Source organism: Typopeltis vanoorti, chromosome 21 (assembly GCF_054136105.1).
Source record: "Typopeltis vanoorti isolate ZY-2024b chromosome 21, IOZ_Tvanoo_1.0, whole genome shotgun sequence".
In the NCBI taxonomy this organism is placed as follows: Eukaryota; Metazoa; Arthropoda; class Arachnida; order Uropygi; family Thelyphonidae; genus Typopeltis; species Typopeltis vanoorti.
The window spans coordinates 57,884,929-57,910,953 of NC_143569.1; the positions used below are offsets into that span (position 1 = coordinate 57,884,929).

The 26,025-nt window shown below is 35.2% G+C and overlaps 1 protein-coding gene across 1 annotated transcript in view; it reads right to left on the reverse strand.

Annotated features, from left to right (window-relative positions):
* eRF3 (eukaryotic translation release factor 3) overlaps nucleotides 1-26,025 on the reverse strand; it is a 217,588-nt gene that overhangs the window by 62,286 nt on the left and 129,277 nt on the right. Inside the window, exons 9-10 of the mRNA XM_090411395.1 lie at nucleotides 23,711-23,804; nucleotides 11,277-11,357 (exon numbers count right to left, since the gene is read on the reverse strand). Coding sequence (XP_090267521.1) covers nucleotides 11,277-11,357; nucleotides 23,711-23,804 — 175 coding nt within the window. The remainder of the gene's footprint in view (nucleotides 1-11,276; nucleotides 11,358-23,710; nucleotides 23,805-26,025) is intronic.

Here is a 26,025-nt window from a genome sequence, read left to right on the forward strand (position 1 = left end):
TCACCAGAGTTAAAGATCGGTACTATCAACGTAAGAAGCCTGAATGGCAAAGAAATGGAGCTAGCTGAGGAATTAGATAAGTACCAGATCGACATAAAAGGGGTGACTGAAACAAAAAAGACCAAAACTGGTGAGATCTTTCTGAGCAATAAATACAAAATGTTATATTCAGGCAATGACAATCAAGGAAAAGAAGGAGTAGCCATAGTATTCAACACAAAATATGAGGCTAATCTTCTTGAATGGCAGCCAGTCTCAAGTAGAGTAATGTGGGCAAATATGAGAATGGGGAACTGGACAATGAGACTTATTTGTGCCTATGGTCCCACAGAAGGTTCTACTAAGGTAGAAGTGGAGGAATTTTTTGAGGCTTTAGAAAAAGCAACTGACACAATGAAAAATGAAAAGTTGGTCCTTGTTGGGGATCTAAATAGTAGAGTAGGAAATGATTGTGAGACATACAAAAATATTTTGGGAAAATTTGGAGAAAAGAGCAAAGCTAATAATAATGGCAAATATCTGTTGGATTTCTGCTCAGGACATGGACTGGTTATTACTAACACCATGTTCCAACATAAAAATGTGCACAAATTCACATGGAGAGAAGAGGCTAGGAATAAGAAAAGTCTCATTGACTATGTTATTGTTGATAGTGATGTTTTCTCCCTGGTGCAGGACACCAGAGTGTACAGAGGATTTGAAATTGGAAGTGATCACTATTTAGTCTTGAGCAGGATAAAATTGAATTTCATATTGAAAAGAATAACATGTAAGAAAGTTTTAAAGCGAATAAAAGTTGAGCAGCTCTCAGATGTGAACTGTAGACTAAAATACAGAAATATTATTGAAAAGAAAATGAAAGAGTTTGAGAACAGGAATCAAACCTTGGAGATTCAGTGGCAAACTCTGAAGGAAACATTGATTGATTCTGCCAGAGAGGCATGTGGTGAGGTTGTGTGCAAGGATAAAAAAATCAGAACTCCCTGGTGGACACAGGAAGTTAAAGAGGCAGTGAAGGAAAAGAAGAAAGCATATCAAAAGTTCCTGGCAAATAAGTCAGCTTTTACTCTTACAGAATACAGAGACAAATGTAAGAAAGCTAAACAGTGTGTAAAACTAGCTAAACAAAAGTCATGGGAGGACTTTGGCAAGAATATAGAAAATAAATATCAAGAAGGTGGCAAAATATTCTGGAGGTTGTTGAAGAAGCTTAGGAATGGAGGAAAGAGTGCTGTAAAAGGAATTAGAGATGATAAAGGTGAAATGAAAACAGGAGAAAAAGATATCCTTGAAGTATGGAGTAATTACTTTGAAAAACTGCTAAATGAAACAAGCAGTGATGACAGCACAGTGATAAAAAACACTGACCAGGCATGCAGTCAGGAATACATATCCATACTTGAAGTAGAAAAAGCCGTCAAAGGCTTGAAATGTGGAAAGGCAGCAGGAGTAGATGATATTCGGCCAGAAATGCTGAAGTATGGTGGTATAAGAGTCTTACAGTGGCTGCACTGCATAGTTCAGAAAGCCTGGACAGAGGGACGAATTCCCGATGATTGGAGTAGAGCTCTCATAGTACCCATATATAAAAAGGGAAATAAAACTGAATGTGAGAATTACAGAGGTATTTCCTTACTGAATGTTCCTGGCAAGATCTATGCAAGTATACTTGAGAAACGGTTGAGAAGAATTGTGGAAGAAAAGCTTGGTGAAGAACAAGCTGGATTCAGGCCAAATAGAGGCTGTCAGGATCAGATCTTCACTTTACGACAAATAGTCGAGAAAGCATGGGAATATAACAAAGATCTGTATTTAAGTTTTGTCGATTTGGAAAAGGCATATGACAAGGTGCCAAGAGAGAAGCTATTCAATACGCTGCAGTTATATGGTGTCAATGGGGCATTATATCAAGCAATACTTAGTCTTTATTTGAGTTGTGAGTCAGCAGTTAGAATTGAAGGAAGTACAGGAAGATGGTTTAATGTTAAATCTGGTGTGAGACAAGGATGTACATTATCCCCTCTGTTATTCATTATCTATATGGATCACATTATGAAGGAATGTGGTATTAAACCTGATATCAAAATTGGAGATGTTAATGTCAGCTCTTTGCTTTATGTGGATGATGTTATACTTCTAAATAAATCCGCTACAAGTCTGCAAGATTCTCTGACTAAATTGAATAGCTGTTGTAATAGATATGGTATGAAGGTCAGCAATAAAAAGACAAAGACAATGAAAATAGGCAGAATCATTGAAAATGTCAACTGTGTTGTGAATGGAGAACCTGTGGAACAAGTAAAACATTTCAGCTACTTAGGCACAATTTTTACTGAAGATGGTAAACTAAATATAGAAATAGACAATAGAATCAGCAAAGCTGGTATCGTGGGAAGTCAATTGAATAAATTCATATGGAATAAGAAAGAAATTAGTCGGAACACTAAATTAGCTGTATACAAGACTGTGTTCAAACCAATTTTAACTTATAGATCTGAGAGCTGGGTCAGAAGTAAAACACTTGACCAAAGACTAGAGACCGCAGATATGAGAGTCCTGAGAAAGATTAGAGGCGTGAACAGATGGCATCAATGGCAATATCATATTAAAAATGAGGATATTAGGAAAGAACTTGACATTGTCAGCATCCAGGAATGCGTTAGCAGAGCTAATCTCAGATGGTATGGTCACGTAAATAGAATGGGAGAGGAAAGATTAGCAAAACAAGTGTTCTCTGCCAAGTTGGCAAGAAAACGACCCAGAGGAAGACCAAGGTATAGGTGGATTGATACGGTACAAAGTGCCTTAGACGATAGAAATATAAGATCTGATAATGTTGGAGTCTTGACAAGTAACAGACTGATTTGGAGGAAAATTGTAGATAGGAAGTTAGTAATGATGTAATTTTTTCATGTAGTACTGTCATATCCTGTACACCCCTTGAGGGTACATGGCAGGAATTTGATGATGATGATTTGATGATGACAAAACAAATACAGATCCTTATATCCCCATGATTTCAACTATGTTTTAAAATTAAAATCTGATCTCGACAACTTCTATTTGGTCCAGCTTGTTCTTCTCCAAGTTCCATAATCTTACCTGGAATAATTAATAAAGAAATTCCTCTGCAATTCTCATATTCAGCTTTATTCCCTTTTTACAGATGGTAACTATGAGCTCTACTCCAATCATCTGGAATTTACCCTTCTGATCAGGCCCTCTGAATTATGCAGTGTAGCCACTGCAAAACTTTTATACCTCCATACTTAAACATTTCTGGTCACATATGTACTCCAGCTGCCTTTCCACATTTCAAGTTTTTGATGGCTTTTTCTACATATTGTATTGATATTTACTTCTCTTTACATTCCTGCTGAAAATTTTCTAGACAAACATTAACAGTAAAATAGGCTATAGTGACTCAACATGACATTATTATAGGATGCAACCTTTGCAACAACTCAGTTTGGGAAATTTCTGCTCTTCTGCAGCTTGTCCCGATCAACTGTAAGTATGTTATTATGAAGTGGAAATGCCTAAAACAACAGCAGAATCATAACCATAAAATCACACAGCAGGACTCCTAAGTATCTATTATGAAAAAAAATTTCTTGTTTGCCAGGATCTGAAAAAACATAGGGTTTCCATTGCCATGCACACACATACATATGCGACTAGCATCAGCAAGGGCAATATTGCAATACCAAGTGATGAGTGGAGCAGTGTAAAGCTCACAGCCATTGGACTCCAGAACAGTGAAAATTCATTTTCTGGAGTAATAAAGCATGTTTCATCTTGTGGTCAGATAGACGAGTCTGAGTTTGGTGGCTACCAGAACACTACTTGTCTGAAGATATTATGCCAACTGTGAAGTTTACCGAAGGAGAAGGATTCATAGTCTGCTATTTTTCAGCGTTCAGGCTGGATCTCTCAATTCCAGTGATGGGGAATTTTAATGCTGCAGCATATAAAGATTTTCTAGACAATTCTGTGATTCAACCTTTATGGCAACAGTTCAAGTGAAAGCCCTTTCGTGTATCAACACAGCAATGTCCCTGTCCACAAAGTGAGGTCTGTGCAGGAATGGCTTGATGAGATGGTTGTTGAACTTGATTGGTGTAAAAGCAGGGTTGAACAAGACTTGCAAACCAAGCCAAATTGCTGACATCAGTGACTGCCTGACTCTCTAATGCTTCTAGAAAAATGGAAGGCAATTACATCACAGCAACATATCAATCTGTGGAAAGAAACCTTCCCAGAAGACTAAAGGTTGTTATAATAGCAATGATGGGACAACTCCACGTTAATGTCTTTAGTATTAGAGAGTTGGGATGAGCAGGCATCAGGATATTTTTGATCAGACAGCATATTTAAAAACAAATAACTGAGCAATTAAGAAGTGTTCTAAAATAGTGTATATTACTATATAGCAAGTATATGTCTCAGAACTGAATGTGCAAAACAAGTGCTGATGAGCACAAAATTCTGCCCCCCCCCCCTCCTGCAGTTTGTTGAATGCATAGTGATCAACAAACTGATTCACTCTCTCACACACATGGTTACCATTTGTGTTCAAGTGTGAGAACTTACTTCTGAAGTCTATAGCAATAACACATGAAAAGGAAACTGATTTCTACATACTGCAAGAATGAAGTTTAACGAGCCTGATGCAAATACATCTCCAAATACCTAGTATCAATTTCCTACAATGTAGTTCCATTCATATAATGCACAGCCTACAATCTCTTCGGTAGCAAGTATACAACCTTACACTTTGCATATTAAACTGGAAACATCATTTGTCCACACTTCTACATCTTTATTAATTGCCTTTACCATTTCCATTATATAGAACTTCTTGATGTTTGTCCACAAACCACTCTTTTATCAATGTATGTCCATCTCCACTTACTTCAACTGATGTAACAAGATTCTGAGCTCTAAAGATTCAAATGCCTTTGCAAAGTCTAACAGTAGAATGGTATAGCCATTTCTTTTATCTAAATCAACTAACAGTTTATTGCAGAAAGTAGCAAATTGCTATGAAGTGACTGCTTCGCAAAGCCATATGGTTCACATAGAGTTTCATATTTGTATCAAGCATTCCTGAATTTTGTCCTTAACCAATTTTTCCAATACTTCACTCGCACTCCTAAGTTAACAACCAATCTATAATTTGCCTATCTTGAAGCATCCTCTTTATGTAATAGGCTGTTAGATCCTGAATGAAGAACTTGGAAAAGGAAATGATTCATTCAAGATTTAACATGTTTAATATAAAAGCTGTAGGAGAAACTTGCACTCCAGCAGAAAATAAAAGAAATTACTAAGTGTGTGTAAGAATATATGTTCCCTTCATGTAAATTATTATGATTTAATGTTGTCTGTTCAAAATTGTTAAGTAGAGAATTTGTGTGTAAATATTACTTTCATTAAGACAATTTTGTATACAGTAAGTCACTGGGTAAGTTGTAAACAGTAGTCCAAAGGTCGGTGCGAGAGTGCTGGTTGAACGTAGGGCCCAAGGCAGTTGCATATGTGGAAGGTAACTTTAGTTCGCTTTCTGGGAAAATAGTACTCCTAGAGCGGAAGGTGAGTACGGGATCAACCAGGAGGTAATATCAAGAGGTGCTGTGTGAAAAAGGAGAAGGTAAAAGAGGGCGCAGGAAGTAGGAATAAAAGGCAATGTGTGCCAGTTTCCAGGGATTTTGTTCTTTTCTGGTCGAGATGGATGTGAGACAGGGCAACGATGTTGGACAGCGAGCCTACTCCTAAAGATGTTTGATAGATTTCTGACAGAGCTGACCGTAGCGATATCGGCATCAGCAGTTACGAACCTTCGCAAAATGTCCCACTGAGAGGAACGGCAAACGTTTCCTTAGAAGCTCAGTAGATACGAGTATGTCTGGCAGCCAATCAAGGACAATGCAGAAACACCATCAGGTGCGAAGTATAGCCTAGTCAGACCCTACACGTGGACACGATCAGATGCAAATTTCGAGTTGTGCTTACAGATCTGGCAGACCTGATTTCCAGCATACAGTTGGTAAAGTACAAAAATTTTGTTTAATGTTATTCAGTTACGTTAGAGGAAAGAAAGTAATTGTATATTGATCGAATTTGGACAGTTTACTAGAGAACTCTGAGTGATTATTCTGATTTGTAATAGCTGGTGTCCATCAGACAAATTGTCTTGGAACGAATATATATGAGTGAGATAGAATTCAATATATGAGACAAGTGTAGCAGATAGAATCTGATTGGAATTTCTTTGACGTTAAATCTGAGTATATTAATGTGTAACTTATGGAAGAGAATTATTGCTTATATAGTACTGCGCTTATGTCCTTTGTCTAGTACTGTTTAGTATAACTTTAGAATTAACTTAGTATTTATTAATTTTAATTTTTTGCATGACCTTGAGTCCATTGAATGTGTGATATATTATAGTTGATGGGTGCTTAAGGGTCAAAGCTGTATAACTGAGAGGAGACCTCCACATAGCCTTTAAAGGAATGCGGAGAACTGACCAGGGCTTCTGACCTAATGTCCAATCCTCACCTTCTCGTGGTGCACCCTGTTGGGTATCTACTTTCATACTGAACGAACAAGGATGGGCTGGCAATTTGGGATTTAGCCGACCAAATTGCATTCTTATTGGTTAAACCAAAATAAAAAATGAGGGTACAACATGACAAAATTTCATGCAGGCTGGGGCTTTGCCCGATTAAACAAGGCCCCCGTTGTTTTCGCCAGGGAACCAGGGCAAACAGCGAAAAGTCAGCTACTGGAACAAATCTGAAAACAAACCCCAACTCAACATCACCAGAGTTAAAGATCGGTACTATCAACGTAAGAAGCCTGAATGGCAAAGAAATGGAGCTAGCTGAGGAATTAGATAAGTACCAGATTGACATAATAGGGGTGACTGAAACAAAAAAGACCAAAACTGGTGAGATCTTTCTGAGCAATAAATACAAAATGTTATATTCAGGCAATGACAATCAAGGAAAAGAAGGACTAACCATAGTATTCAACACAAAATACGAGGCTAATCTTGAATGGCAGTCAGTCTCAAGTAGAGTAATGTGGGCAAATATGAGAATGGGGAACTGGACAATGAGACTTATTTGTGCCTATGGTCCCACAGAAGGTTCTACTAAGGTAGAAGTGGAGGAATTTTTTGAGGCTTTAGAAAAAGCAACTGACACAATGAAAAAGGAAAAGTTGGTCCTTGTTGGGGATCTAAATAGCAGAGTAGGAAATGATTGTGAGACATACAAAAATATTTTGGGAAAATTTGGAGAAAAGAGCAAAGCTAATAATAATGGCAAATATCTGTTGGATTCACTATACAACAAATAGTTGAGAAATCATGGGAATATAACAAAGATCTGTATTTAAGTTTTGTCGATCTGGAAAAGGCATATGACAAGGTGTCAAGAAAGAAAGAGAGAGAGAGAGAGAGAGAGAGAGAGAGAGAAGCTATTCAATATGCTACAGTTATATGGTGCTAATTGTTCATTATAGCAAGCAATACTCGCCGAATTGAAGCCTTTGGCTCTTCATATAATTAGAAAATGTCCTTTTCATTTTTTAATGTTTATTTATTATACAGAGAGACGTTTAGTATTAATTGTCAGCAGTTAGAATTGAAGGAGGTACAGGAGGATGGTTTAATGTTAAATCTGGTGTGAGACAAGGATGTGCATTATCCCATCTGTTATTCATTATCTATATGGATCACATTATGAAGGAAAGTGGTATTAAATATAATATCAAAATTGGAGATGTTAATGTCAGCTCTTTGCTTTATGTAGACGATGTTATACTTCTAAATAAATCTGCTACAAGTCTGCAAGATTCCCTGACTAAATTGAATAAGTGTTGTAACAGATATGGTATGAAGGTCAGCAATAAAACAACGAAAATAGGCAGAATCATTGAAAATGTCAACTGTGTTGTGAACGGAGAACATGTGGAACAAGTTAAACATTTCAGCTACTTAGGCAGGATTTTTGGTGAAGATGGTAAAATAAATATGGAACTAGACAACAGAATCAATAAAGCTGGTATGGTAGGAAGTCAATTGAATAAATTCATATAAAGTAAGAGAGAAATTAGTTGCAACAGTAAATTAGCTGTATACAAGATTTTTCAAACCAGTTTTAGCTTATGGATCTGAGAGCTGGATCAGAAATAAAATACTTGACCAAAGACTGCAGATATGAGAGTACTGAGAAAGATTAGAGGCGTGAACAGATGGCATCAATGGCAATATCATATTAAAAACGAGGATATTAGGAAAGAACTTGACGTTGTCAGCATCCAGGAATGCGTTAGCAGAACTAATCTAAGGTGGTAATGTCACTTAAACGGAATGGAGATAAACGATTAGCAAAACAAGTGTTCTCTGCCAGGTTGGCAGGAAAACGACCCAGAGGAAGACCAAGATATAGGTGGATTGATACGGTACAAAGTGCCTTAGATGATAGAAATATAAGATCTTATAATGTTGGAGTCTTGACAAGTAACAGACTGATTTGGAGGAAAACTGTAGATAGGAAGTTAGTAATAATGTAAATTTTTCATGTAATACTATCATATCCTGGACACTCCTTGATGGTACATGGCAGGAATTTGATGATGATGAGTGTAAGTCTGCAAGATTCCATGACTAATTTGAACAACTGCTGTAAAAAATTCCTTACATGTACCCTCAAAGGGTGTACAGGATGTTAAAATAGTACTACATGAAAAACTTACATCGTCACCAACTTTCTATAACAATTTTCCTTCAAATCAATCGGTTATTTGTCAAGATTTCAACATTATCAGATTTTATATTTCTGTCAGCTAGGGCACTTTTTAATGAATGAATCCACCTACATCCTGTTCTTCCACTGGGTCTTTTTCCTGGCAACCTGGCTGAGAACACTTATTTTGCTATTCTTTCCTCTCCCATTCTGTTTAAGTGACCATACCAGCTGAGATTAGATCTGCTAACATATTTGTATATGCTAAGAATGTCTCTTTCCTAATATCCTCGTTTTTTTTTTATATTTAATTTAATTTACCATCTTCACTAAAAAATTGTGCCTGGGTAGCCGATATGTTTTACTTTTCAGCATAGGTTCTCCATTCACAATGCGATTGGTATTTTCAATGTTTCAGCTTATTTTCCTTGTCTTTGGCTTGCTAATTTTCATACCAAGTTTATTACAATAATTATTCATTTTAGTCAGGGAATCTTGCAGACTTTGTACTGGATTTCTTTAAAAGTATAACATCATCTGCATAAAGTAAAGAGCTTAGATTAATATCTCCAAGTTTGATATCAGGTTTAATATCGCTTTCCTTCATAATGTGATCCATATAGATAATGAATAACAGACATAACAGCTTGTTCTTCACCAACCTTCTCTTCCACTATCCATCAGAATTGTTTCTCATGTATACTCGCATAAATCTTACCAGGAACAGGAACACAAGTAGGGAAATACCTCTGTAATTCTCACATTCAGTTTTATTTTCCTTTTTATATATAGATACTATGACAGTTCTACTCTTACATCTTTTCTTATTCAAACAGACTGCAGATCTTGAAAAAATGGTCAGAGTACGACTATCTTTTTTAGTATGGTATTTATTATTATACTGTTTTTTTTTTGATACTTATGAACATCCCCCTCATTCGTTTTTTGGATCTCTTAATTCAATTTGATAAGTTACATTTCTTTGTCTACAGAAAATGTCTGCAACATTTTTTTCACATGTACACATACACTGTGAGTCATTGTCCTGATTCTTATATATCTGAGCAATAAGTAAAGTGTATTGAGAATATAGTTCCTGCCTATTTTCACAGCTTTTGTATTTCTAATTGCTGATTTTCATATCAAATTTATTACAGCAGTTATTTTACTTGATTAGTCTTGAAATGCTTATAGAAGATTTCATTAAGAGAATATCATCTGTAGAAAACTAAAGGACTTGGGATTATTTCCAATTTTAATATCCTCCTTAACAATGTGATCCATATGGATTATAAACAATACTGAAAACAGTATATGAGTACACCTTACACTAGATTTATTGCTGATATCCAACAGTTCTAACTGCTGATATGATTCCATTTTTATCTTAGCACTTTTCTGTATGCCTTTTCCAGCTCTACAAAATTAAAATATAGGTCCTTGATATATTCACATGATTCTTTAACTGTTCCAATAAGGTATCAATCACTCTGGTGATGACCTTTATTTCATCTAAATCCAGCAAGGTAGCTCAAGTTTGCCTTCGACAATTTTTCTTAGCCTATTTACACATATGCTAACACAAATCTTGCTTGGGATACTTAACAAGAAATATTCTGAGACTGAAGTTCTGTATATTAATCTCTGAGGTCATATATCCAAAGTGTCACTACAGTAAATTGAGACACTGAATGTAAAGCAATCCAGTATTGAAATGGATCTCGTGCAGTTAAGAGCCTTTCAAATTTCTATTTCTGAAGGTAACAAATATTGGAGAATTTCCAGAATGAAAATTTCACAGATATTCTGAAAGTTTTTAAATCAGAGTGCCAATAAACTCTACAATAATACTATTAAAGGGACATGTTCTTTATTAATCTTCAGATGACCACTGTCTTAAATCCCTAGCCAAGATCTAGTCCCAAGATCTTTTGTCTAACGATATATATTGAGGATGATCTTGAAAGCAGATGAAAATTCTGCATTTAATAAATATTTAATTCCCTTGTGACTTTTGTAATTTATTTGCACAGAATAGTTCTCCTCTTACTTTTCTACATTTCATAATACTGCAAGAAGTCTGTTGCAAAGAGTATGCAAATATCGACTAAAACAAATAAATATTATTGTGCAAAATTAAGAGTCTCTCTCTCACACTCACACACACATGTGCCTTGGTCAAGATTTTTACAAAGGTGAACAAAATAACACTGGTTTGGCTTAGTTATTTTATTTTATTTTTTTTTTTACTGAATTCAAATGCAGAAGTGATTTTACAACAATATGTTGTGTGTAGCAATGTATACTACAAAGCACAAAGAGGATTTGAAATGTTATACTTAAAATTGAAGATAGACAAGTACATGTGTGTGTAGGGAGAGGGGAATGATCTGATCTAATATCCAATGTTCATCTCTTCCTAAGTCTGCTCCATTATTAGACAAGAAATGCTGGAATATTAGATAAACAAAAATGGAATTGCAACTTGGGACTTATAATATATGCTAACAGTCTTACCCTATTTGGCATCAAAAGTAGCTGCTGATTTCTTTTGACCATCCCGGACTCAACTTTACCTAAGACAACAGTTCCCATATCCTGAAAAGACAGAAAATTTTAAAGAATGTTTCTGATATAGCTGATTCACTATAGCAAACACTGCTACAAACCTTCATAGGTACAATGCTAATTGCCACAAATTATTCCTATGGTCCCTATAATTATGCTTGCTATAGTAAGTTAACTATATAAAGAATTAACTTTTTGCACATGAGGGTGGAATACACTCCTCCCACATCTTAGGACTGTAATACATGTTGGCTGTCAAGAAAATTTAGAGAAATTTTACAAGTTGTTTAGGAAAATATTTCTCAGGATTTTGCTAATGAATGATTAATTATAGTAAAAAAAAAAGTTTCTTCCTGTAAATCAAATGTAAATGTTGATAAGCATTTGTTCCATGAATTTTTCATTTTACAAACTATTTCTCTCTCTCTCTCTCACACACACACACACACACACTTCCGGTAAGTATAGAGTGTTATTATTTCAAAAATACTAAATACTGTATATCCACAAATTTATTAAATCTACTAAATTTGTGACTTCTTCAGTCTGCCTGTTGATTAAGTTTACAAAAAATAAGCTTAAATTCTTTTGTATCCCATCTTAAGTTGCTATATCAGAATGGACTACATGTGGCCATATATCTGGTTCTTGATTCTTAATTTTTCTTTGTACTTTCCACATGTAATTATATGAGATATAAGGCACTTTTTTGTTTGCTGCCAAATAACATTATGTTTCTTATTCAGTTTGAGAAAACTCAACTTAGTTTATGCTTTTTTTTGTATATCTTTAATGTTCTTCAGGTGTGAAAACAGGGAACTTACATGTTGAAAGTTTATTTGTCACTTGGTTAGATTATAATAAATTTAGTTTAATTCTTTATCCAAGTGTGAGAAAACAAAGTTTGCGCCTGAAAATATCTTCAGGACTGGGGTAAGGTAGTACAACACCGGACAACTCGTAGCAAAGGTGGACCAAACTAACATCACTCCCATCTAAGTATCTCCCATAATGCAAAACACATATCCTTGTGGATATGTATAATGTTATGCATTAAGAGAATGCATAACATTACAGCACTGGCTCCCACTGAAGAGACCTCAATAAAGGTCGAAACTAGTCTGGGTAGTGGCCCTTCCCTTAATGCATAGCATTATACATATCTGCAATGAGATGGGTTTTGCATTATGGGAGATACTTAGATAGGAGTGATGTTAGCTTGGTCCACCTTTGCTACGAGTTTCCCAGTGTTGTACTACCTTACCCCAGTCCTGAAGATATTTTCAGGCACAAACTTTGTTTGCTCACACTTGGATAAAGGATTAAACTAAATTTATTATAGTCTAACCAAGTGAAAAATAAAATTTCAACATCTTTCTCTAAATCCATAGTAATTTAATAAAAAGGTGGCACACCTTTTGGCAACTCCTATAGGTAAAGATGACCTCGCTAATGCTTCTGCCTGGTATCTCGACTTCTGAGCCTGGCTCCCACTGAAGAGACCTCAATAAAGGTCGGAACAAGTCTGGGTAGTGGCACTTCCCTTAATGCATAACATTATACATATCCGCAAGGAGATGTGTTTTGCATTATGGGAGATACTGAGATAGGAGTGATGTTAGCTTGATCCACCTTTGCTACGAGTTGCCAAATGTTGTACTACCTTACCCCAGTCCTGAAGATATTTTCAGGTGCAAACTTTGTTTGCTCACACTTGGATAAAGGATTAAACTAAATTTATTATAGGGAACTTACATGTCAAATGAAAAGTTATTCCCTTAGTGGATTAATATTTCTAATACACTGCAGAAAAATGAAATTACTCCTATACTGAGAGACTAAAAAAAATTGCTTCTCCATGAAATGAATAATATAGAATTTACAAAAGTATTTCAGAAGCACAAGTCAGAATGCACTTCAGCAAACAAATTGTGGGCTCTCAATTGAAAATCAAATCCCTTATATATAATTCCCATATGCCTGAGACATGATTGAAAGATTCAAGGTCACCATCAAAGCATAACAGTAGCAAAGTGAAAGAAAACTCATTTGGGGAGGAAATTTGATGGCACAGAAGCTTGCTTTACAAATATATTTAGTTATTAATCTCTCTTCTCACTTTAATAAAACTGAAATGTTTCTCTCTGAAAGTTTTACTTTTGCATTAGCTCGTAGGAATATCCCCAAATTGGACATTATAGCCCACATATAGAAAGATTTTTGCAAGTATACAGAAGATTCAGTATGGATGCAGACTACATTCCTTTTTCATTCTAAACAGCTTACTAGTAATATTATTAAAGTGGAAGCAAGAGTATTAAAAGATATGCAATGTTATTACTGCTAAAAGATAATAATTTTAAGCAAATGGTTATAAGCCAAGCATAGAAGACCAAAAGCATCTTATTCCCAGTCTTGGGTACCAGATACTACCTGACACACAACTTATCAGGATACTTATTCAAATTCTTAGTCCCCATATGCTGGAAATAGATTCTCACATTGGATATTCTCTATATTTTTTACTGAAAAAAAGATCCTAGGATGCGGTGAAGCATGACATGGCCAAAGCATATCAAATTATTAACAAAATACTGTAAAAAGATTTTAAAATGTATGTGTGATAAAACTTTACTCAACAATATAACCACATGAACATGCAAAAATAAAATTTTGCTTTCAAAGAAATTTAATTTTTCAGCCATTTAATTTTACAAGGAACATTCATGAAATGATAAATATGAAGAGAAGGAACCCTGCTCTTTTTTTCCTTAAATAGAAAACAATCTTATAATTAATGATTTCTTCCACTGATTTTGCTTTCAACAGAATGGCAATACAGAAGTAGAGGAAAAATGATACTGTCAAAATGCTGCCATAATTTACTCCTATTTTTCTTTTTATCATGATTTTCCAACAATCAGGCTTTTAGAAGGGGTGCTTAAGGGTCAAAGCAGTATAACTGAGAGGAGACCTCTACATAACCTTTAAAGGAATGTGGAGAACCGACCAGTGCTTCTGACCTAATGTCCAATCCTCACCTTCTCGTGGTGCACCCTGATGGGTATCTACCTGGATACTAAACAAACAAGGATGGGCTGGCAATTGGGATTTAGCCAACCAAATTATATTCTTATTGGCTAAAACCAATATAGAAAATGATGGTACAACATGACAAAATTTCATGCCGGCTGGGGCGTTGCCCGGTTAAACAAGGCCCCCGTTGTATTTGCCAGGGAACCAGGGCGAACAGCGAAAAGTCAGCTACTGGAAGAAATCTGAAAGCACACCCCAACTCAACATCACCAGAGTTAAAGATCAGACCTATCAACATAAGAAGCCTGATGTCAAAGAAATGGAGCTAGCTGAAGAATTAGATAAGTACCAGATCGACATAATAGAGGTGACTGAAACAAAAAAAAAAAGACAAAAACTGGTGAGACCTTTCTGAACAATAAATACAAAATGTTATATTCACGCAATAACAATCAAGGAAAAGAAGGAGTAGACATAGTATTCAACACAAAATATGAGGCTAATCTTCTTGAATGGCAGGCAGTCAGTAGAGTAATGTGGGCAAATATGAGAATAGGGAATTGGACAATGAGACTTATTTGTGCCTATGGTCCCACAGAAGGTTCTACTAAGGTAGAAGTAGAGGAATTTTTTGATGCTTTAGAAAAAGCAACTGACACAATGAAAAGGGAAAAGTTGGTCCTTGTTAAGAATCTAAATAGCAGAGTAGGAAATGATTGTGCAACATACAAAAATATTTTGAAAAAATTTGGAGAAAAGAGCAGTGCTAATAATAATGGCAAACACCTCTTGGATTTCTGCTCAGGACATGGACTGGTTTTTACTAACACCATGTTCCAACATAAAAATGTGCACAAATTCACATGGAGAGAAGAGGCAAGGAATAAGAAAAGTCTCATTGACTATGTTATTCTTGATAGTGATGTTTTCTCCCTTGTGCAGGACACCAGAGTGTACAGAGGATTTGAAATTGGAAGTGATCACTATCTAGAATTGAGCAGGATAAATTTGAATTTCATATTGAAAAGAATAACATGTAAGAAAGTTTTAATGCAAATAAAAGATGAGCAGCTCTCCGATGTGAACTGTAGATTAAATTCACAAAAATTATTGAAGAAAAAATGAAAGAGTTTGAGAACAGGAACCAAACCTTGGAGATTCAGTGACAAGCCTTGAAGAAAATCCCTGATTGATTTAGCCAGAGAGTCATGTGGTGGGGTTGTGTCCAAGGATGGAAAAATCAGAACTCCATGGTTGACACAGGAAATTAAAGAGGCAGTGAAGGAAAAGAAGAAAGCATATCAAATGTTCCTGGCAAATAAGTCAGCTTTTGCTCTTAGAGAATACACAGACAAATGTAAGAAAGCGAAACACTGTGTGTAAAACTAGCTAAACAAAAGTCATGGGCAAGAACATAGAAAATAAATATCAAGAAGGTGGTAAGATATTCTGGAGGTTGTTGAAGAATCTTAGAAATGGAGGAAAGAGTGCTGTAAAAGGACTTAGAGATGATAAATGTGACATGAAAATGGTAGAAAAAGACTTCCTTGAAGTATGGAGTAGTTACTTCGAAAAATTGCTAAATGAAACAAGCAGTGATATCACAGTGGTAAAAAAACACTCAACAGGCATAAAGTCAGGAATACATATTCATACTTGAAGTAGAAAAAGCAATTAAAGGCTTGAAATATGGAAAGGCAGCAGGAATAGATGATATTCGACTAGAAATGCTGAAGTATGGTGGTATAAGTCTTACAGCGGCTGCACTGTATAGTTCAGAAAGCCTGGACAGAGGGACGAATTCCTGATGATTGGAATAGAGCTCTAATAGTACCCATATATAAAAAGGGAAATAAAACTGAATGTGAGAATTACAGAGGTATTTCCCTACTGAGTGTTCCTGGCAAGGTCTATGCAAGCATACCTGAGAAACGGTTCAGAAGAATTGTTGAAGAAAAGCTTGGTGAAGAATAAGCTGTGTTCAAGCCAAATAGAGGCTGTCAGGATCAGATCTTCACTTTACGACAAATAGTTGAGATATCATGGGAATATAACAAAGATCTGTATTTAAGTTTAGTCGATCTGGAAAAGGCATATGGCATGGTGCCAAGAGAGAGAAGCTATTCAATATGCTACAGTTATATGATATCAATGGGGCATTATATCAAGCAATACTTAGTCTTTATTTGAGTTATAAGTCAGCAGTTAGAATTGAAGGAAGTACAGGAAGATGGTTTAATGCTAAATCTGGTGTGAGACAAGGATGTACATCATCCCCTCTGTTATTCATTATCTATATAGATCACAGTTATGAAGGAAAGTGGTATTAAACATGATATCAGAATTGGAGATGTTAATGTCAGCTCTTTGCTTTATGCGGACGATGTTATACTTCTAAATAAATCTGCTAAAAGTCTGCAAGATTCCCTGACTAAATTGAATAACTGTTTAATAGATATGGTATGAAGGTCAGCATTAAAAAGACAAAGACAATGAAAATAGGTAGAATTGTTGAAACCGTCAACTGTGTTGTGAATGGGGAACCTGTGGAACAAGTAAAACATTTCAGCTACTTAGGCACGATTTTTACTGAATCAACATAGCTGTTATGGTATGCAGTCAATTGAATAAATTCATATGGAATAAGAGAGAAATTAGTCGGAACACTAAATTAGCTGTATACAAGACGGTGTTCAAACCAGTTTTAACCTATGGATCTGAGAGCTGGGTCAGAAATAAAACACTTGACCAAAGATTAGAGACCGCAGATATGAGAGTCCTGAGAAAGATTAGAGGCGTGAACAGATGGCATCAATGGCAATATCATATTAAAAATGAGGATATTAGGAAAGAACTTGACATTGTCAGTATCCAGGAATGCGTTAGCAGAGCTAATCTCAGGTGGTATGGTCACTTAAACATAATCAGCAAGGAAAGATTATCAAAACAAGTGTTCTCTGCCAGGTTGTCAAGAAAATGACCCAGAGGAAGACCAAGATATAGGTGGATTGATACAGTACAAAGTGCCTTAGACGATAGAAATATAAGATCTGATAATGTTGGAGTGTTGACAAGTAACAGTCTGATTTCGAGGAAAATTGTAAATAAGAAGGTAATTAGTAATGATGTAAATTTTTCATGTAGTACTATCATATCCTGTAAACCCCTTGAGGGTACATGTCAGGAGTTTGATGATGGCTTTTAGACAAAGGAATAATACTGCCTTCTTCATAAATTGATATTTCAGAATAAGATTCCTCAATCGGAATGTTTTTAATATAATCAATATAACATAGCATACTTATTTTGCTATGGAACACCCTAGTGTTTGTACATGCTGGCTTTGACATGTACTTGGGATGAAAGTGGAGTACATCGAGTTTCTATCTTCATAAACTTTAAATTTATAAACTTGGAACTTAAATGAAACAGTACAATTATGGAAGAACTGTTTAAAACTTTAGGACCATAAAGGAATTAAACATGATAACTGTAAAGGATTAAAGTATAAAGATAAAAAATACACAGCCAATGATTAAATACATTAGAAATTTTAAAACCTCATATATGGATGAATAAATAAAAATGTTCCATAATTAGAGTGTACCAGCTGTTTCTACATGATGTCTTCAGAAGTACGAAGAGTGCTCTACTAAGGGAAGGAAACGAGATGTGGGGAAATATCGTTTCCTTTCCTTAGCAGAACACTATCCTGTGAGTCAACTCCATGGAGATATCCATAAAATAATTTTTATACATTTGTCAATTGCACGGTTTTTCACAGTAGAATTTTCTCCATGTTTCTTTAGAAAGCACAAGTTATGATCTGTCAAGTGCTCGAAAGATGACAAACTGGAAATAGCAGACAATTTCTCACTTCCTGCCATATAGGTGAATATCAAATGATACAATTTATATGGTGTCTGGCATGAACATGTTAAGTAATTACCTCTGCTCACACATTCCTGAAAAACAATTTTAAGTTCCTTCCTAACATTTTGCAAGTAAAAGAAAGTATGAAAGAATAACTATTGAATGCAAATAATATGTGAGTGACAGATGCAGAAGTGTTCAATTAATGAGCGCTAATTTGGCTAAAACTTGTAATTCTAGTGTATGCAACATTGAGCTTACTGCTACCTCTTCACTGGATGAAGAAACTCAGGTGTATCAAGAGGGAGCTGTTGCAAAAACTGAAAAATTTGGCAAGAGAGCTGATAGGATATCAGCATGGATATTAAAAGTGTTCAGCTGAACTGGCCATTCCTTTGACCAGGCTATATAAATTTGAGTATTAGAACAGGGAAGATTCTATAAGAGCAATAAGAATGTACGGTAATCATACTGCACAAGGAAAGTGCAAAGTGTCTAACTAGTAACTTATCAATATTTCTGGAGTGATGGTGAAAATTTTGGTAAGAGCTCATATACAGAAATGTGTTCACATAGCATTTATACTCTAATAAACAGCATGGATTTACTAAGGGATGATCAAGTTTCAGCAACTTGCTCACATTTTATAATAATGTTACCACAGAATTAGAAAAAGGAATGGACACACAATACTTTGGGACTTTGTTAAGGCTTTTAACAGGATATAGCATGGAAGATCGTTGCATAAATTGGAAAATATGGGATTGGATTAATAAAATATTAGGGTGGATAAGAGGATGGCTGACTGACAGATAACAAATACGTGAGACATAGAAGATCTGAGTTGGTTAAGCTTTAAGGTGACCAGGTGTGTCAGAAAGATTACTTCTTGATCCGTTTTTTCAATGACTTGACAGACGACATACAGCTATTTGCTGATAATCCAAAATGCAGAATGATTCAAATCAGCAGGAATTGTAGACGTGATAATGGTTATTAATTCAATGTCAGTAAATTATGCACTCGTGTAATGAGATATCCAATGGCATATTGATGAGATTCTACCAAAAAACTGATTAGGCAAAGGGTCTTGGAGTTTTAGTAGATTGTAAGGTGAGGTTCAAGGGCCATATAGCAAAGATTGCAAATACAGCTCAGAGGATAATTGCAATGCTGGAACAAATTTTTCCATGTAAGGTAAGAAAGTTATTCTGCCTCTTTACAAGGCCTATTGTGGACAAGCCCTGGTGTCTGGTTTCTGTGGTGATGGTGATAGTTATATATAGATAGATTCTATACACAAGAAGTCGAGAGATCTATAAACCAATAAAGGTTTATTGATACTGATTTTTTTTTTTTTTTTTTGAAAAGCTGCAGGAAGTAGTCATTCGTTTGGGAATATTACATGAGGAAGGCTGTTCCAGAGAACACAGGTGGACAGAATAAAAGAAGAAGCAGTTTCAGCATGTTTGCAATTACATTGTAAAGGGATGCTGGGATGCTTGCTGTTCTTGTATTAACAGGTATAACAAAGTGGAGGAATGATGGTTGCCAATTCACTGGAGCAGTGACCATGGAAGTACCTGTAGAATGGACAGAGTGCTGAAATAATGGACCTGCAAGATAGAGAATGAAGTGAATCCCCATGACAGAGATCGCCCCCAAACATGTGAGCAGCATTCTAAGATTTGGGACTTGTGTATAGTTAAGAGTTGGTTAGGTGTAAAATAGCCTCCTGAACGAAACAGAATGTCTAATTTTTTGGATGCTGAGATGCTATTGATATAAATGTGTTTATGGCAGGAGAGACTGGAGGAAAACATTAGTCCAAGCAGAAAGATCTGATCTTGTCTTGTGAATTGTGTATTGCTGAGGGTAAGTGTAGAAGAAATTAGATCTCTTTTGCAAGAGAAAAAGCAAGAGTGTGTTTTGGTGGCAATTGAACATAAGGTTGTAGATGATCTTGTAACCTGGGATGTCAGAGTACTGCATGATTTGTTAAATGAATAGGATGAGCAGAAAGTGCTATTTTCTGCAAAGATATGGATAGGATTAGTGGCGATTGTGAATAGGTCATTTATGAACAGAAGAAAGAGAATAGGTGACATGACATCCATGAGGCATGCCAGCATTGAAAGTCAAGCTTAAAGAGAAGGAGCCATCTACCATGACTCGCAGACAATGGGCAAATTAATTAGAGGATGGCAGGGAGACTAAAGAATGGCAATCTGTCAAGCAGACCATGATACCACACAGAGCCAAAAGCTTTGGAAATGTCAAGCTTCTCCAAACCTTTCAACAGCAGCAGTTCAACAGTGTCTACAGTGGGTGGAGCACGCTATAAGGTCAGTTGTGGATCTTGACTGGCAGAATCTGTATTGGTGGGCCTCTAGTGGAGGAGTTGGCTATTCATGGCTTTCTCATTTATTCTGGAAAGAACTGCGGTGATAGTAATTGGTCCGCAGTTTGACGGTAAACTTCTACCATCCTTTTTTTGTAATAGGGAGGATGTGAGATTGCTTCCATGCATTGGGATAAGTATAGTATCAGATATGCATAATCAGATTGTAGAGACAATGCAGGATGGGTGTTAGCTCTGGAGCACAATATTTGAGAACTGAAGAGATGCTATCTGAAACAGAAGACTTTTTAGTATCCAAATTATTTAGTAGTTTTCTGATGTTTTTTGTTGAAAAATTGGAGGATGCATACGGTGCTTGGATTCTGTCATGGGTGGAGGTGATTTCCCTTGGTCACAAAGGAGTGAATGCAAAGAGGTTAGCTTTATCTTTGGGTGAAGTAACAGTAACAGAGCAGAAATTGCATCAAATGGCCTTAACAAGGGACCAGAAGGCAAGATTTTTTTTACTGTTGGCCTATGAAATTAAATTTGGATCTGCTGTTGACTGATTTACATATGTTGAGTGCTTTGATATACACAAACTATGAAGCTGGAGTTCTTGATGAAAAGCAACATTTGGCAAGCTAAATTTTTTTTTTTCCCCTTCACATGCCAGTGAAAATAATTTCTGTGACTTCTTCGCAGTAAGTGTTTGGCTCAAGATAGAGAAAACGATAGTCAGACCAAGAAAAGGAGGAGTAGAAATCCTGGAGGCCATCCCAATTGGCTCCTTTCTAGCGCTAGAGGACACGAGGCAAGGAATGGTTGAAGGAGGGGAATTCTGTGAGCGAGCAGACTTCTAAAAGAATGTGGTCTGAGTTGCCGAGAGGAGAAGTGACCTCTACGGTTTATCTGGAAGAACAGATCAAAAAGAGATTTGGCATATTTGGAAAGTGAAGTGAGTTATTAGGAATTCAAGTAGGTAGATGTATGATTTGTGTTAGGTCATTACTTACAGCAAAGACTTCTGCTTCTCGTCACTTGGTCAGTGATGGAATAAGGGAGCCAGCTGGAATTATGGACATTGAGGTTGCCCAGGAAGATGACCAATTTTTTGAATAGCTGAATTGTAGATGGTCGAGTTTAATGGAAAGGAATTTTTGTTTGTCCTAAATAATTGTAAGAGTCAACTTGTTCTATAGGGATGTTATTAATACATAGGTGACTGTCACTTGTGTAGATATTTTTAATCCATTTTGTTTTTTCTAGATTCATTTCTAAGCCTGTCTCACTGTTGTTTGTGTATATTTTTTCACCGTTTTTCTTCTAGAACTTTTGAGTTTTGAGATATTAGTACTAAATCATCAGCAAACATAAGGATTTGTACTTTTTCACCATCTATGCTTATTCCTGTTTAGGTCTTCTTTTTTTTTTTTTCCAGAATATATTCTGAAGTGCTGGTAAATAGATTTAGAGAGATCACTGCCCTGGCAGACTCCTGTCTTTATATCTATATTTATAGGTTGATCAAATAGAGTTATCTGTGTGGTCTGATTTTTGTTAATTTATTTTATCATGCTGATATATATATATAATAATCTTTTGGAGGGGGGAGTGGAGATGCTGCATATTAGAGATGAAATGTGCTCACTATAAAAAAAATCCTTTTAAACCTATTAAAAAACTTTTGTGTAAACATGTAACACTTTGTGAAAAATAACTAATTTTTTGACATCAGAAGGTCCAGCACTTGGGCATAGAAAATCTAATTCAAATTGGGGTGATCACCTCTTTAATAGGTGCTTATGCCTTAAATTGCTTATATTCTACTTGTCCAGAGGTTTGTGCAATTTGCTAAAACAGGATAGCTTTGGTGTTTGCTAACTCTTTTCTATGGAGCAGCCAATTTAACCAAAATAAGAGATTATACCTACATGAAGCCTACTGAGTAGTAAAGAAAGAGGATGTGTGCCTTGAAAGGTTTTAATATGGGTGATCTAAAACCTTCTTCATGTGTGGTGGTGGGGGTGCTATTTATAATCCCCACAGTGATGTGTGTGTGTGTGGGGGGGGGGGGGGGTTGTACCCATTTTGCTACATCAAGTATTTAATTACAAACAAGTCACTGGTACCAAGTGCTATGATGGTTTTTATCAATTCATAAAACTTTTAGTGTGTGAGAGTAAAATAAATAAATACACTAATGCCTTTTATTCCCCAAAGGAGCAGGTGAGACAATTTAGCCTAACTTTTAGAACGCTAGTGAGGCACCCAATCACAAAATAGCTGATCCACAACTATCAGTGATATTAAATCTTTTCATTTGTGGCATAGAACTATGGATGTAAACACCATTTTCACAGGCCTCATGTTAAATGCAATGATAGAATTTGAAAAAAAAAAGAAAAAAAAAGTAGATACCATTTTAAAGGAATGCTCCCACCATATGATCTTTCTACCTTGCTTAAATGTATAATTATTTTGATGCCAATTAAACAATTAAGTTAAAAAGTCAATATTAATATATTTGTCATACTTGTGTCAGTTTCCTCTGTTGTGTATGCTGTACCAGATGAATGCTGCTCTTTGATCTCAATGCTTGATTAATGCTGCAGCACTTTACTTTTAACAAATCTCTTTGCATTTACTGATTATCTTTTCAACTAACTGTGTATCACCATTTTGTCTCTAATGGTATACTTTTATCTGACAAACCTTGCAAACAAACAAGCATGAAATTTTTCTGATGGCTTTTTAATTATAATTTACTTGAAAATTTCTTTATTTATTCATGCTTTCGATAATACCCAGATTAATATACAAAAACCAATTTCTCTTTAGAAGTATCAATAACCTTCAGCCTTTCTTCATAAATATTATAGCTACTGCTTCATCAGAATTCAGAAATCCTACATTTCATAAATATCCATGAAATTTGATTTCATTCTGGGAAATAATATTTACTTCATTCAGTGTATCCACTTCTGTTCTTTGGCACAACTTTCAACTAGATTTTCAATAAACTACAACTACAATGTTACTAATAATTAAAATGGTAGAAAAAAATAGTGTTCAAAGGATTAGATTCAAAAATCATTTATTATAGATAAAGCCTGTTTAGCAGATAAATTACCTTATATTTGTCCACAACTGGCATCCTAAAAGGCCCTTCAACTGGCCTATTTAATGGTGGAAGGCTGTCAATATAATGGAGAAAACTGGGACCCCTATTAAAGAAAAGTAGAAAACAAAGGAAAAATTAATACAAACCTATGTATAATAATATAAAATGGAAATATACAATATATATATATATAACTTATATAAATAATATACTATTATTATTATGTAATACCTCCAGGGAGGGCACCTACTCTGCAACTCTCCGCCTCCACCACTCCACCAACCACAACTACCTTCATCATCTATGCCAACTCCATCAACTGCCGACAACCATCACTAGTATTTTCACAGACAATCACAAACACCCATGTCCATGGCAGGATTTGAACCCACATATATATCTAATATAAATGAATACAGAAAAACAAAAAAGAATTCTTTATCCAACAAAGACAATAAAAGCCAACATAATCAACAGCACCGTCACTTAGCCTGCAACTTTCTAAACAACAAGATTACAAATACAGGTATCCCTTGCTTAACGCGCCGAAATTAATTGCACAATCCCTTGATATACATGGCAAGAGTTTTGATTAATGCGCCTTTAATTCTGCAGAGCTCGCAGCTGATCTGACAGATACATGCAAAATGTTTAATATAAATATTCTTACACAATTCAGTGTATAGCTTGGAGTTAATGAGTAGCTGTGCATTCATGTGTTATGAGTGATATTCCGCAGTGTTTTTTTGCTGTCAGTTTGGATTAACACATGTTATGTAAAGGTTTGTGATATTTGACAGTAAATTGTATCTGAGAGATACCGTGACCTCTGATGTCAGTATAGTACAGTTTAGTTTTTTTTTTATTCTTTGTTCAATAATTTTTAGATTGTAACTAAAAATAAATAAACTATCATGTATTAATGAAATAGAGAGCCAAAGGCTTATTTATCATACATGTCCTCAAGGAGATATGCTTTACATTATGGAAAATACTAAGGAAAGTGATCTGGAGCTTACTCCACCTTTACTACAAGTTGCCCATAAGGTTGCTATGCTTGCATCCTCCAAAGCATTTGGTTTCTATATATTCGGCACGAAACTCTTGTAGTTTCTATATTCGGCTATGAAATAATGTTGGATTCAATATCCACTTAATTTGTACCATCATGTATTATATTTGCAGTGCTTTTTCTTTGTTTATTGCTTGTTTGCCGAGGTCTGGAGAGTCATTTTGCTTGTTATCGTAGCATTTATGCCAATAAGAAAAAAAAAATTAAAACTGTTCAAACAACTCTTGATAACTTCTTTTGATTAAAAAAGTGCAGTAAATAATGTAGGTACAAGTATTTATTAAACATTTACTTTGCATTCATTTTTTATCTTTCCTAAAAGAGTACCATATAAAACGAATTATTAATACAGTAATCGATCATGGACGGATTGTAATTTTTACCATTGATTAATGTGATTTTGATATATGCAGTAAAATCAAGGAATTAATTAACAGCATTAATCGACGGATACCTGTATTTCAAAATGGCAACGGCAATCCACTGCCATTGGGAAAAGGTGATTAAAAGTTTGAGTGTTTTAAACATATGCATTTTTAAACCACTATCCTTTCTAAGTTATTGTATAATTTTCAGTAGCTGTGGGCTATTATTGCTAATAGGTAAAAACTACTTTTCTAAAATATAGCAAATTCTTGTTAATTTGCAGCACTCAAGGAGTGTGTATAATAGTTACTAATTAAGAACATTCCCATTATCAGTTATGTTTATAGAAGAAATCCAGCTGGTTACTGTACTAACAAAAACTGTTAATTTTAAAAACAACATTCATATGTTCTGAGAGGAAAGAACAATTGTCAGACAAAGGACAGGGACTATATATTTTAGACATTTCTTTCAAAAAGGAAATCTGTTACACTTCATATGATTCAGGGATTTGCTGTAAATAACTTAATGGAAAATTAAAAGTAAAACTTTTGTTAAAATTAAGTTAGATGAACAGATAATTAAGTTAATGATTATAATAAAAATCAAATGTGGATTACTTACATAAAATTTTTGCTCAATGTATCAAGAATATCATCAGTACAGCTTAAAAAAGTTATAAAAATAGCAAAAGCATAAATAGCAGAAGGATCAACAATATAAATATGGTATTACAAGCTACAGAAGAGTAGCAGAGTCCAATGATAACTCAAATCCAAGAAAAGCAAAAAATGTTAAATACTTTTTAGTTTTAAAAAAAAACTTTTTTATTTAAAATAAAGAGTCAATAGGCTTCATTTTGGCGATGTAAACATCGCTGGAAAAA